Source organism: Spermophilus citellus (assembly GCF_964194105.1).
Source record: "Spermophilus citellus genome assembly, chromosome: 3".
NCBI classification, from domain to species: Eukaryota; Metazoa; Chordata; class Mammalia; order Rodentia; family Sciuridae; genus Spermophilus; species Spermophilus citellus.
In genome coordinates, this window is record NC_138184.1 from 14,024,562 (window position 1) to 14,040,201 (window position 15,640).

The 15,640-nt window shown below is 46.4% G+C and overlaps 1 protein-coding gene across 1 annotated transcript; it reads right to left on the reverse strand.

The window, feature by feature from the left end:
- Positions 1-375: 375 nt before the first annotated feature.
- Positions 376-15,156, reverse strand: LOC308645175 (olfactory receptor 10T2-like; the record flags this gene model as incomplete). The annotated part of the gene is made up of 2 exons (XM_081287259.1): positions 376-1,329; positions 15,130-15,156. The coding sequence occupies 2 exons, from the start codon at positions 15,154-15,156 to the stop codon at positions 376-378; spliced, it is 981 nt and encodes a 326-aa protein (XP_081143385.1).
- Between the last annotated feature and the right edge of the window lie 484 nt (positions 15,157-15,640).

A 15,640-nucleotide genomic window follows, 5' to 3' on the forward strand; every position in this document is an offset into this window, starting at 1 on the left:
TCTGTACAAAAAAAAAAAAAAAAAAAAAAAGAATTACCTCTTAAAATAAATGGGTGCTGGACACAGCGCGAGCCCTGCTCTCTTCTGGCTAAAAACCACCGCACACTGCGGACCAACCAGTGCCGACCAAACTTTGGCGGCAGCAGGGGCGCCCTTCCCTGGTGCCTACGTTGCATCGCTTCAAAATCATTGAAACCAAGAAAACCACGGGGAAAATCATCTTTTATTGAGTTTTTACTGTCTCGGAAACTAGTCAATAACGGCCTTTTCGTTTGGTGTAGGACTGGCTTCCGTTTTCCAGGTGGGGGATCTGGTCTCAGGAGGGGCACCCGTTAATGAAAACCTAGACCCTCGTGAACAGTGCAAAGCCGGTCCTCATCGTGAAACCCCGCCGCTGCGCACCAGGGTCCTCTGCAGCGCCACCCTCACCTCCTTGTTGCGCAGAGTGTACACCACGGGGTTGAGCAGCGGCGTCACCACCGTGTAGAACACAGCCACCAGGCGGTCCCGGGCGGGGCTCGCCCCAGAGTCGGGCCGCAGGTAGATGATGGAGGCGCAGCCAAAATGCACCACGACCACCGTGAGGTGCGCGGCGCAGGTGGAGAAGGCTCTGCGCCGGCCGGCGGCGGAGCGGATCCGCAGGATGGCCGCCACGATGAAGGCGTAGGACAGGAGGATGAGGAGGAAGGAGAAGAGCACCACCAGCACGCTCAGGAAGAAGATGCCCAGCGCCCTGTGCGCACTGTCTGCGCAGCTGAGCTGCAGCACCGGGGCGATGTCGCAGAAGAAGTGCTCCACGCGGCCTCCGCGGCAGAAGGGCGAGGAGAAGATCATGCAGGTCTCGATCAAGGCCACCGAGAACCCAGAGCAGAAAACCAAGGCTCCCAGGCAGAGGCAAACAGTGGGTCTCATGATCACCGAGTAGCGCAGGGGATGACAGATGGCCACGTACCGGTCGTAACCCATCAGGGTAAGGAGGAAGCAGTTGTTGCATCCAAGGACCAGGAAGAAGAACATCTGAGCCCGACAGCCAGAGATGGAGATGGCCTGGCTCTCCATCAGCAGGTGGGCCAGCATGTTGGGGATGGTGACCAGCGTGTAACAGGTCTCAGAGAGGGACAGCACCGCCAGGAAGCGGTACATGGGTGTGTGGAGCGTTCGATCCACATGGATGATGGTGATGATGGTGACGTTGCCACTGAGGGTGACCAGGTAGGTGAGGAGGAACAACGCGAAGAGTGTGGTCCTCAGGTGCGGAAGGTTGGAGAATCCCACCAGCACAAACTCTGTCACAAGCCATGTCCCATTTCCCCTCTGCTTCTCGGGAGCCTGGGAAGAGAGGACAGTAAATGCACTAAGTAAGCAGTAAGTAGAGGAGTCTGCTTGGCCTCAGGTCCGGTGGGGTAGCAGAGTCATCCCTGTTTTATAAACAGGAGAGACACCCAGAAATGGTAAGTCATTTGTTTCCTGGTATCACCCAGTTGACTAGTGTCTCCTCAATGAGTAAGAAAATCATAGGAACAAATAAGGAGAAGATGCTGGGGGTGTGGAGGGCGGAAGGCAGTAAGAACATTGTTATCTTAGTTTAAAGTCCCTAGAAACGGATCCTAGATAAGGATTCAAAACCCCAGAAATCACAAGAAGGGAAGTGGAAGGGAGACAGGCAGTATTAACAAGGAAATGACCTATCTGAGAAACTGGAATCTCTTTCCACCTGGGGCCTGAGAGGGTTGAGGAACACACAGCTCAGTGTTAGCCCACCCGAGGGGCCAGAGGGCTGGGGTGTTCATGCTCCAACTCCACTTAGTCATTGGTTGAAGGTTTTTCCTAGCAGATGTTAGTTTCCAAACACTTTCTGCTTGTCAAATGTACAGAGGATTCAACGTCAGTCTGGTGAGCAAGAAAACAGTAAGAGCCCAGGGAATGTGGGTGAGGAATGTACAGGGTCTGCAGGAGGATGGGGAAAAGAACCCCTGAGAAGGCGACGTCTATAACTTTGAGACCTGAAATAAACCCAACAGAACTTTAAATGTCTAGGGGTGCAACTCAGAGGTAGAGTGCTTGCCTAGCATGCATGAGACCCTGGGTTCAACCCCCTGAACTGCCAAAAAGAACAGGGTGAAAGAATGAAGGAATCGAGGGAGAGAGGAAGAAAAAGGAGGGAGAGAAAAGACAAATCCCACTACCCAGGACTGCATCGACATTTTTCCTTCTCTCTCTCTCTCTCTCTCTCGAAGAAGAAGAAGAAGAAGAAGAAGAAGAAGAAGAAGAAGAAATAATAATAATAATAAATAATCAGGGCGCCATGGCACACACCTATAATCCAGCAACTGAGGCAGAAGGATCACTAGTTCAAGGCCAGCCCAGGCAACTTAGCCAGACCCTGGTGCAAAATAAGGAGGGCTGGGGATGTAGCTCAGTGGTAGAGCACCCTGGCTTCATCCCCAGTACCAGGAAAATGACTGTGCTTGTGTCAAGGTGAATGTAATCTTCAACTCTAAATGTTCATTTTTTTCCCTTCAGATTTTAGAAGAAATTAATATAACTTCATGAGCCTTCTAAGACTATTGCGTGTCCTGAGTGTTGTGCCTTATGCATAAATTGTGGATAAATCAACTGAAAAGTAACTCTGAGGTTATTGACCCATTTCATTCAAATGATGGGGCCACAGGAGAGATCCTGAAATTGATGATAGCTTTATCATTTCATAATTTATTAACCTGCTATCTCAGGAGGTGTGGGGGGGGGGTGCATGAGAGAACACATTTTGCACTCATTTGAAACATGGGACTTGTTATAAGGAAAATGGTCCTAAGATGATCTTTCCTTGCTTATCAAGAGTTAATTTATGGGTTTTGGATCAGTGGTAGAGCACTTGCCTAGTACAAGCAAGGCCCTGGGTTTGATTCCCAACATTGCAATCAATCAATCAATAAAATAGTTAATGGATGAACTCTGAATGTCAAAGAGACATCTGTACTCTGGTTTTCACTGCAACATTATTTACAATAGCCAAGACATGGGAGCAACCTAACCCTCCATCAACAGATCAATGGATGAAGCAATTGTGATCCAAAGAAGAAAATCCTGTCATTCACACCAACCTGGATGATCTTGGGGGACCTTAGGCTCAGTGGAATAAGCCAAGCACACAAAGACAAACACCACATGATCTCGCTTATTTGTGGAATCTAAAAAACGTTGAACTCGTAGAAATAGATAGTAAAAAGGTCATTACCAGTGGTTTGAAGGTTGGCAGTTAAGGAGATGTTTGTCAAAGGTTAGAAACCTTAAGTTGGATGGAAGGAATCCATTTAAGAGACCTATTGCACACATGGAGACTACATTTCATAATAATGTAGTGCTGAAAATAGCTGAGAGTAAATTGTAAGTATTCTCACCACAAAAAAAAAAATGATAAGTATATGTGGTCATGCATGTGTGAATTAGTGCAATGTAGCCATTCCATGATGTCTACATAGTTCAAAACATCACAACATTGACAAGGTAACTATGTGCAACCTGTGTACGTTAATTAAAGTAAGTGTATAGTTTTTTAAGTTAATTGGCTTAGATAAGCAATGCTCAGTCTTGAGTTCCTGGAATACCTCCTTTGAAAGGAAAAGATGGGTAGGAAGAGAGACCTGGCTTTCCCGCCACCTAGTGGCAGCTGTGGTAAACTGCAAACTGTAACCATTACAAAAAGAGAAGAATATTGAATGACTGTGCCCCTGAAAATATTCATCGACAATACAGCCTCATGAATAGCTGAAGAGCAGCACTTATATGTTTGGAAAATTGGCTAACATTTTCACTTTGGAAACATAAATTTTAAATTCTAACTGTGGAGATAAATAAAGTAGACACAAGCAACTAAAAATATCCTTTAAAAAGTTGAGAGAGATTCTGGTTAGAAAGTAAAGGAGCAGGGGCTGGGGATGTGGCTCAAGCGGTAGCGCGCTCGCCTGGCATGCGTGCGGCCCGGGTTCGATCCTCAGCACCACATACCAACAAAGATGTTGTGTCCGCTGAGAACTAAAATAAATAAATATTAAAAATTCTCTCTCTCTCTCTCTCTCTCTCTCTCTCTCTCTCTCCCCCCCCCTCCTCTCTCACTCTCTATTAAAAAAAAAAAAAAAAAAAAAAAGTAAAGGAGCAAAAGGTGGTGAGAGAGGGATGCCCGTTTTTCCTGAAGAGAACAAAACTAGGAAGCAAGAAACATACAACCTGTGGCTGCAGCCCTGAGGGACAAATGTTTTCAGTCAAGGGCTGGAGAGGGTGTATTTTGGCTTGTGGGCCGTCCAGTCTCTGCTGCAATGCTCAGCTCTCTCATTCCAGTCCACAAGCAGCCATAGCATTATGAAAATGAGTGTGCCTGGCTGTGTTTCAATCAAACTTTGCTCATACAAACAGGCAGGGGACCAGATTTGGCCCCCAGACTATAATTTGCCACACCCTATTCTAGCACAAGCAAAAATGAAAAGACATTCAACTTAGAAGGAACTCCAGTGAGATTCTCAGAGGGATTCATATAATTCAACTCTTCAGAAATTAAAGCAAAATGAGACCTCAAACCAAGGATCTAGGACTCCACTTAAGAAATCCAGATCTAAGAAAAAGCATACTGAGCAGAGATGTCCAGAAGATGGTCTACAGAGCCTTTTTACTGTAAATTAAACAATATCAGAGAGACCATCAGCAACTTTAGAGAGAGAGAATGATACACACTCTATTATATGGAAGACTTCCCAGAGAAAAAAATAATTAGATGTGACTATATAAAAGGTGGAATTCCTGAACCTCACAGATTTATTAAATTGAGACAAACATATAAGCAAATCACAAACTAGAAGAAAGTTGCAATTCTACACCATGTTTAACTTTTTTTTTTTGCATACATTGTAGCAGAGACACTCTGTCACTGATCTAGTCTAAGTTGCCCAGGCTGGTCACAAACTTGTGATCCCCTTGCCTCAGCTTTCTGAGTACCTGTAATTACAGGTGTGCACCTCTACACCCAGCCTTTTTTTTTTTTTTGTGTGTGTGTGTGTGTGTGTGTGCATGTGGTGCTGGGGATTGAACCCAGGGCCTTGTGCATGAGAGGCAAGCACTCTACCAACTGAGCTATATCCCCAGCCCTCACCCAGCCTATTTTTAACTCTTACAAATCACTAAGAAAGTAATGAACATGCAGACCCACACAGCCCCATCATTTGCATAGTTCAACTGAAGGCCCACACACACCATATGTCTGAGTATTTAAAGTTAAAAATAAATTAAATAAATTTTTAAAATAAAATGCACGAGCAACAGGGGAAAAAATAGGAGTTAAATGAATTACACTGCTCTTCTTTGGTATCACAGGGCATTTATTCTAGAGACACACACCCCCTCCCAAAATGAATACCAAAATCTAGGAATACTGAAGCCCCTATGTAAAATGGCACAGTATTTGCATATAACCTATGCTGCCTGTTCTTCACTTTAAATCATTTCTAGATGACTTATAACTAATACATATAAACTCTATGTAAATAGTTGTTATGTTGGATCATCTAAGGAATACTGACAGGAATACAAGTAAAATGAAAGTAAAGCAAAAATGAGACCCTAAACCAAGACTCTAGGACTCCACTTAAGGCCTGATTACATTTTTGATCCCTGGTTACTGAATCCATAGGCACAGAGAACCACCTGGATTCTAACTTCCTACCTAGGGAACAACCTTCTTGAGCTGGGAGGGTAGCTCAGTGACAGAGTGCTGGCCTAGCATGCCCTGGGTTCAATACCCAGCACTACAAATAATAATAGCAACAACATACCTTACTGATGACTTGAAAAGTCAGACTCAAATATGGAGTTTCTGGTGTCTTCAGAGGTCCACAGCAGAAGATGGTGGTGGTATGGGAAGCACCCTGAGCCTCACCCAGCCTATTTTTAACTATTTTTAACATGGCCTGTCCCCTTCTTTTCCCACCCCAGACTTCAGCCAGCACTCCAGAGGCCTCACATGTACTGTACAGGCAACTACAGGCTGCAGCCTCCACCATCAGCCACTCCCTGGCCACATCCAGGGCACACACCCAAGCAGTGTGGGCCACGGCAGAGGGATGGACCCAAGCAAGGGGTGCACCTCAGACCTGATGGTGGGGGCAGCCACCTTAAGCAGGCAATTGTGGGATTTTATGCTGCATTGACTACACAGGGGTGCAAGTTCGAGGTCAACACATACTCTTGGCTTTGCTTTTTTAAGTTAAGTGGCTTAGATAAGCACGGCTCAGCCTTGAGTTCCTGGAATGCCTCCTTTGAAAGGAAGATGGGTCGGGAGAGAGGCCTGGCTTTCCCGCCACCTAGTGGCTGCTGTGGTAAACTGCAAGCTGTATCCCTTACAGGAAGAGAAAAATGTGTGCCTTGGGGTGGGATAGGACCTAAGAGGGCCGGAGTAGGATCCCTAGAAGTATCACTAGCAGGGCAGAGGCCCCTAGTGTCCAAGGCTAACAGTAGGCAAGTGGAAAATGGAAATATCCAACGCCATTTAGAAGAAAGATATTTTAGTTTTGTGATAATCAAAGAAATGCAAGTTGAAGCAAGATAGCTTGTCCTTCACAATTAAACACATAGGTTATCATAGGACCCAGCATCACCACTCCTTGGTATAGAACCAAAAGAACTGAAGACAGTTTTTTGAATAAGAACTTCCACACAGATGTTTATAGCAACACCACTCATAAGCACCAGCTGGTAGAAATGGTCCAAATGTCCATCAGCTGATGAATGGATAAGCAAACAGGGCACATCCTAAAATGAAATATGATTCATCCATAAAACCATGACGTTCTGATACCTGTCACAACCCAATGATAAAAATGATGCTCAGTCAGAGAAGCCAGACACCAAAGGCCACATATTGTATGATGACATTTATATGAAATTTCCAAACTGGGTAAATCCAAAGATACAGAGAGCACCTTCATGGTTGCTAGGCACTAGGGGAGGGGAATAGAGTGATTGCATATGAGTTAGGGGTTTCCTTTGGGGATGATGGCCATTTCTTTCCTTTTTTGTTAGTTTTTTGTTTTATTTTGTTTTGTTTACTATGGATTGAACCCAGGGCACCTAACCACTGAACCACATCCCCAAACCTTTTTTTGTATTTTATTACAGACAGGGTTTCGCTGAGTTGCTAAGTGTCTCACTAAGTTGCTGAGGCTGAATTTGAACTCACAATCCTCCTGCCTCAGCCTCCCAAGCTGCTGGGATTTCAGGACTGTGCCACCACACCCAGCAACGATATCTTGAAACTAGAAAGAAGTAGTATTTACACAATATATGCATGTCTCCAGTAACACTGAATGGCCCACTTTGATTCTCATTTTATACTATGTGGACTTCAACTCGATTTTTTGAAAGAAAGCACTTTTCATGTATCACGTTGGCACCAATCAAGAATGGAGAATTTAGTAAAAAAAAAAAAACTATAAATAAATAGAAGAGAGATCCATAGAACAGAGGAAAAGTAACCTGGGGAAGGAGGAAGGGGAAGTACTATGAACCAAACTGAAGCATATTCTAGTCCATGCTTGTACAATCATGTCATTATAAACATAGCGAACTAATAAAAACTAATTTAAAAAACTAATAAAAAAGAATTTTTTTAAAAATTGGAGAATGAGCACTGTGTGCTGCCGTGTGACAGCTTCAGTTGGTCCTCTGCCCTTCCTTGCCTGGCAGGTCGTAAGAGCACACAAGTTGCCCAAATACCAGATACCAAAAGTCCTATTGTGGCCCTGGAATTGCACGTCCAGTTTTTTCTCATAAAGAAATGATCTATGGTTTGGGGTTGGGGCTGAGTGGTAGAGCACTCGCCTAGCATGTGTGAGGTACTGGGTTCAATCTTCAGCATAGCATAAAAAGAAATCAACAAAATAAATGTATTGTGTCCATCTACAACTAAAAAAATTTTTTTAAATGACCTAATAACCAAATATGGTGTCCCACGCCTATTATCCCAGCTATTCAGGAGGCTGAAGCAGGAGGATTACAAGCTCAAGGCCAGCCTGGGTAACTTAGAGATACCCTGTGTCAAAATTAAAAGGGCTGCGGTGTAGCCCACTGCTACAACACTTGCCTGGAATGCACAAGACACAGGGTTCAATCCCCAGTGCAAAAAAAAAAAAAAAAGATAGAGTTGAACACCTTTCCAGCAATCTCCCTCCAAATCAGTCACAGCCCTGTGGTTTGGGGTGAATATTCTGACCCTCTGCAATGTCACTCTCCCCGCACTCAGTTTTGAATCTCAGTCCTAAGGCCCAGGTTGGGCCAAGGTGGCTTCTCCAGCCCTGAGGTCACACTCACCATAGCACGGGAAGGCTCACACTGTCCCTGCCAGCATCCCTCTGCCTGAGAAGGGAGGGGCTGAGGATCCACGTCCTGATATCGTGGGGGTCTCTGGAGCTGCCACCTCAGGGGACCCTCAAGTCACTAACAAGTCCCCCAGAGCCAGGCTGTCGGTGCCTGAGGGCTTTTGGGCTCTGGAGACTGGAGACCCCAGGGCCTGCTTCCTCAGCACCCAGCCCCTGAAGGCTCAGAGAGGGGAAGGACTAATTGGCACTTCCCCATGTGATGGCAGTCACACGTGCGCGCTCACCCATCAATGCTCCTGGTCCCCAGGAGTGTCCAACCTGAGCTGGGCAAGCCTGCTTCCTCAAGGAAATGCAGCCCCAGGCCCTGCTGTCCCTGGGAGGAAGAAGCTGATGCTTCAAATCATGACACGGACTACCCAGCCTTCACGTGGCCTGGACACTCAGTCTCCCAGGCCCCGCCCTCTGCTCAGACCTTAGCAGTCACCCCATCTTTCTTCACTCCGTGTCTCCCGTGCCCTCAGCCCTGCTCTCTCCAGCCTGCAGCTCTGCTCTGTTGCAACAGCAGCCCCGCCAGAGCTTCCTCCAGCACCTCCTCGGCACCTGCCACCTGAACCCGGGGCTCTGGCTGTGTCCCCCACTACTCGGGAACCTTCCATAGCTCCCCATGCTCTCAAAGTACAGTTGGAGATTGCCCATCTGCACATCCAAGACCCTTGGCCCCTGCTGCCCTCTCTAATTCCAAATAGTGCCAATATTTCCAGTCCACAAAATGCCCCTCACCCGAGCATAGACTAACTAACACTAAGGAGATAAGTAGGAAATAAGTCACCAGCCCAAGTTGTTGACCTTCCTCGGAGATTTCCATGCTCTTTTACACCATTTTGCTTCTGTCCTGTCTTATTTTTTTTTTCCACACTTTCATGATGGAATTTGTTGCTCCATATTCATACATGCGCACACCCTTTTCCTAGTCTTCTGACAAACTCCTGCTTGTCCTGAAAGACACATCTGTAGCATTACCCCCTCCAGGAAGCCCAGAGGAGTAAGAAAGTCGAGGTCTGAAAACGTCAGTCATGTCAGAGATTCAGAATGCTCCTGGGGACGGTTGTACCCCAGTGCTCCTGGCCTGCTGCACGTTGAACAGAGTAAGCTTTGGTGTCCAGAGAAAGTCCTCAGCCACAGAGACGCAGGCACTGGGCATTGGAGGACAGGGTAATGAGCACCAAAGTGGGCAGAACAAGAGGAGAAGGGCAGGGGAGTGACAGTACCTGCTCCACACAGTTTGTCCCTTTCATCTGAGCACCATCAAGTCCAGTCACCTCATCAGTGCAATCACATGGTTTAAACGCCACTTCCACACCAGCGCTCCCCAAATCTGTTTAACCTACCTACTAAGCCTTAGATGTGCTCAAAACACTTCCCATGTATGTATTATATGTCAAAATGCATTCTACTGTCATGTATGACTAAAAGAAATAAATAAAAATTAAAAAAAAAAAAAACCACTTCCATAGTCTTGCAGTTGGGCAGAACTAACAAAAAGAGTGTCTCATGGAATTTACTGAGTGGTTCTATCTAAACAGTACTGGGCAACGCACCCCACAGCAGAGTACCCCTGTGCACCCTGGTGATCGTGAGGCCAACAGCAACTTGCAGCTGGCTACCAATCCCCGCATCCCAAGTGGCCCCCGTCCCATCCCGATGTGTGAAAGTGAGGAGGAATATGTAGGGCATCTGCTGTGTTCAAGATGTTTCACTTCACACGTTGGGGGAGAAATGCAAGCTGCTTCAGCTGGAATTATTACCTTTGCTTTTTTGAATGCCTGCCTGAAATATTACACACACACACACACACACACACACACACACACACACCTGTTGATATTAAGTTGGCATTAATCTAAACTAAACTTTTATCAATTAAGAGGCTTGTTGTTATCTCCAGAGTAATCACTAAGACAATGACTCAAAAATACATGATAAACTGGGCACTGTGGCACGTCTGTAACCCTAGCAGCTCTGGAGGATGAGGCAAGAGGGTTGAGAGTTCAAAGCCAGCCTCAGCAACATAGCAAGGCCCTAAGCAACTCAGCAAGACCCTGTATCTAAATAAAATACAAAAAAAAAAAAAGGCTGAGGATGTGGCTGAGGGGTTAAGCGCCCCTGGGTTCAATACCTTATAACAAAACAAGGATAATAATAAAGAAATGACAAGAGAATTAAAATAGTACACTGGAAAATACCTATATGACACCAAGGAAGATATAATGGAAGAACTGAAGACAGGAAATGATACTCAGAAAACAAATAGCAAAATGCTGAACACAACTCCTAACTTATCAGCAATGACCATAATATAAATAGATTAAACTCTCCAATTAAAAGACATACTTTAGGAGGGTGGATAATAAAACATTATTTGGGCTGGACATGATGACACATGCCTATAATCCCATCTACTGGGGAGGCTGAGTTAGAAAGATAGCAACTTAGGGAGACCCTATCTCAAAATAAAATTTAAACCAGCTGGGGATGTAGCTCATTGGTGGAGTGCCCCTGGGTTCAATCCTTACTATCACACACACAGACACACACACACACACACACACACACACACACACACACAAAGGCAGAAAATGTAAAAAATAAAAATTAAAGTGCAAATTAACAAAACACCAACAGAAAAGCAACAAAGAAAATAATTGGAAACAACTTATTTAAAAAGATCAGCAAAATTGACAAAGCTCTATTTAGCAAGAAAACAGAGAAGACTCAATTTTTGAAAACCAGAAATGAAAGAGGATCATTACTGCTGATCTCTAGAAATAAAAAGGGCCTATGATGGAGTGCTGGGATCAACTGCATAACAGGCAGGCAGCTGCTCAGGAGGCTGAGATGGAGGACCGAGTGAGCACAGGAGTGGAAGGCCAGCCTGGGCAATGTAGTGAGACCCCCTTCTCAACAAACAAACAAAAAAACACAATAAGTAAAGCAATTGCACACCAAAATATTAGATAAGGTAGATGAAATGGACAAAACTGACTCAAGAAGAAAGGGGCGGAAATCCAAACAGACTTAAAATTTTTATTAATTTATTTATATTTTTAATTTTGGGGGGTACTGGAGATTAAACTGAAAGACAAGCCACTGAGCCATATCCCTGGCCCTTATTTATTTATTTATTTATTTATTTATGTGTTTATTTATGTATTTATTTGTTATTTATTTATTTATGTATTTATTTGTTATTTATTTATTTATTTTGAAACAAGGTCTCACTAAGTTGCTATGGTTGGCCTCAAACTTGCAATCCTCCTGCCTCAGCCTCCCCAGTTGCTGAGATTACAGGCATAGGCCACTGAGCGTAGCTCAGACCCATAACAATTTTAAAAATTGGTAATAAAAAAATTCCCACCAAAGGAAAATCCAGGACCAGATAGCATTACTGGTTGATTTCTCACCAAAGATTTAAAGAAGAATTAACACCAATCCTTCACAACATCTCCTTAAAAATAGAAGAGGAGAGATCATGTTCCCACTCATTCTATGAGGCCAGTATAGTATCACCCTGGTATCAAAACCCTGAGGTAGGATCTAAAAAATTAAATAGAGGCCCTGGGAATGGGGCTCAGTGGTCGAGTGCTTGCCTGACATGCATGAGGCCCTGGGTTCAGTTCCCAGCAACGCACACGTACACACACGGGGTAGAAATGAAGAACAAGGAAATACAATTTTAATCTGAGGTTCTGCATCCAAGCCAGCCTCTCTCCCAGACCCATCACTCCCAAACTCTGCAAAACTTGTAAATCTTAAAGATACCATAAATTCACCCATTTACAAAAGTTACCTATACACCGTTAATTAGCTCACCAATAAATAGATTAAGAGAGATAGGACGTTTTCAGAAACCTATAATTTAAGGGATTTCTCCATCATTACCTACTGATCAGGTCATGGATCCTGAGAATGATCAGACTGGGGTCACCCTCATCTTCCATGCCCACCCCTCCCCAAGTGTCCTTTCAAAGAAGGCCCGGGACCCCCAAAACATCTCTCACTCTTGGGGTGGCCCACATTCTCCCTTGAATGTGTGTTCCTTGCTTTCCTAAATAAACCTCAGGACCCCTACTGGTGTGTGCTGAGATTCTTCTTCATGGGGTATGTCAAGGACCCCACTAGTCCAGAGTAGAGTCCCCTCTTCTCTAGGAATCCCTCTGGACCCCCTTCTGAAGACATCTCTTTTCTCATGACAACCAAAGGTATCATAAGAAAGAAAACTATAGACCAAGATCTCTTATTGATATGGATGCAAAACATCCTCCCAAAACACCAGGAAGTCAAGTTGAGCACCATATAAAACAGATTATAGCCCAGGATGGTGGCACACGCCTGTAATTCCAGCAGCTCCAGAGGCTGAGGCAGGAGGATCGCGAGTTCAAAGCCAGCCTCAGCAAAAAGTGAGGCCCTAAGCAATTCAGTGAGACTCTGTCTCTAAATAAAATACAAAATAGGGCTGGGGATGGGGCTCAGTGGTTGAGGGCCCCTGAGTTCAATCCCAGTACTCCCCCCACCCAAAAAAAGAAAAAAGAAAAAGAAAAGAAAGAAAAACAGATTATACATGGTAACCTAGTGGGATTTATCCCAGGAACACAGGACCATTCAACACTCAAAAATCAATCAATAGAGCACGCTGCATTGACAAAATAAAGGACAAAAACACATGGTTGTCTAAAAAGACATAGAAAAAGAATTTAATAAGATCCAACACTTTCATGAGATAAACACTCAACAAAAGAGGGAGAGAAGAGGACGTCCGAGCTGCAAAACCAGCACCTACGAACAAGCCACAACTGGAGGGAAAACCGGATCTCTTCCTAAGATCAGAGACTGGACAGGAGATGGGCCTTCACCAAACCTGTCCCACACTGCTCTGCAGGCTCCTGTCAGCTCCTCACCCCCCACCCCGCCCCCGTGAAGGTTCTATGCCCTTCCAGAGGCCAGCAGTGGGGTGGAGTCCCCTTCGCCCACAGGGAGAAAGGGCCTGGGCAGCGTCTGTGCCATGATTTGAAGCATCCACTTCTTCCTCCCAGGGACAGCAGGGCCTGGGGCTGCATTTCCTTGAGGAAGCAGGCTTGCCCAGCTCAGGTTGGACACTCCTGGGGACCAGGAGCATTGATGGGTGAGCGCGCACGTGTGACTGCCATCACATGGGGAAGTGCCAATTAGTCCTTCCCCTCTCTGAGCCTTCAGGGGCTGGGTGCTGAGGAAGCAGGCCCTGGGGTCTCCAGTCTCCAGAGCCCCAAAGCCCTCAGGCACCGACAGCCTGGCTCTGGGGGACTTGTTAGTGACTTGAGGGTCCCCTGAGGTGGCAGCTCCAGAGACCCCCACGATATCAGGACGTGGATCCTCAGCCCCTCCCTTCTCAGGCAGAGGGATGCTGGCAGGGACAGTGTGAGCCTTCCCGTGCTATGGTGAGTGTGACCTCAGGGCTGGAGAAGCCACCTTGGCCCAACCTGGGCCTTAGGACTGAGATTCAAAACTGAGTGCGGGGAGAGTGACATTGCAGAGGGTCAGAATATTCACCCCAAACCACAGGGCTGTGACTGATTTGGAGGGAGATTGCTGGAAAGGTGTTCAATTCTGGTTTTTGAAGTGCACAGCATGTCCGGGGCAGGAATATATGAGATCTGGCCAGGAAGGAAGGCGGAGTATCTGAGGAAAGCCAAAGGCGACCTCTCCAAGATCACCCACTGCCAGACACAGAGCCCTGGTGACAAGGTGACAAGTCCGCAACAGGTGGCGCGGTGTTCTGGTGTGGTTAGAGCCTGTTGGACCCTGGAGCTTCAGGGCAGAAATACATGTGCACAGTCCTGGGCACACACATTCCCCACTCCATTCCACCCCAGTCTGTCTCTGTCTGTCTGTCTTTCTCTCTCTCTCTCTCTCTCTCTCTCTCACACACACACACACACACACACACACACTTGAAGAATCGTGTAGGGTGAAGGATCGAGGAGCTGGAAGGGGCTCCTGGCTTTGGGGGGCTTCCTGATACGAAGTGGAAAAGGGAGGACTCCATCTGGGTGCACAGTTGTAATCCTCGGGAGCCTGAGGCAGGAGGATGCAAGTTCAAAGTCAGCCTCAGCCACTTAGCTAAGCCTTATCTCAAAATTAAAAGTCGAAAAAAAAAGGCTGGGGATGTGGCTCAGTGTTACTTGCCCATGGGTTCAATCCAAGATGATGAAGAAGAAGAAGAAAAGAAGTACTCGAGCCCCTCATGTCACTTTCTTCTTCTTTGGGGGTCCTCTAGGTCTTAGGAAGCACACCTGGGCCCCTCTAGCTGGCACCAAGGAGGTGGCATGGGCCAGGTTCCTGAACTCAGCAGCTGTCCTGAGGATCTGTCAGTGGGTGCTATGGAAGCAAGAACTGCTCTTCGTGTCCTCTGGACTAACAGTCTCCCCAGTGCAAGGACTGGACCGAGGACTCCAGACGTGTTGAGGCAGACTCAGCCTCGCAAGTCCTCAGCCACTGCAGTTCCCCTCTTCTTCCTTCCTTGTCTGGGGGGGGGGGGGGGGGAGGCAGTGGCTGAAACAGATGTCACCTCCAAGGTGAGACTAGAGAGGGGCACCTTGTACCCCTTTGGGTTCCCAGAATGAGTGCATCCCCTCTCCAGCTCCCCCTGAGATGAACAGAGACCTCCGCTGACCCCGTGGCAAAGTGCCCCTGACTCAGGATCCCTCTGCTCAGAACCCTGCGTGGCTCTCACCTCACGCCGAGTCAACGCCACAGTCATCCCCGCGGCCCTCAAGGCCTTTCACCACATTCTTCTGTCACCTGCCTGCTCTTGCCTCCCTCCTCTCACTCATTTTATCTACCTGTGTGTTCTCTTGGCTGCACCTGTCCAGCCACTGGGCCTTTGCACAGGCTGGTACCTCCAACGGGAATGCCCCACATAGCCTCCCCATTAATTTTCTATTTCCTTTAGGTGTGAATTTGGGGTCTTTGCACAGCTACAGAACCTCCCTGGTCCATCCCCAGGTTAGAAATCAGGTAAAAAAAAATGTCATGGTGGGAAGAAGAAAAATTGTACAGACTGAGGGTTAAATTTCCAAATATTCCCTTTCAGCCCTTCACTCCTTCCTCTTCCTTTCCTGTACCTCTCTCCTACTCTACATCTTACTTTCCTGATGTTTGCGACTCATTGCCAACTCTCTCTATTAGATCCAGTCCTCCTCTAGGACTGCCATCTCTGCCTGTGTAGTTCCCTGCTGTGTCCT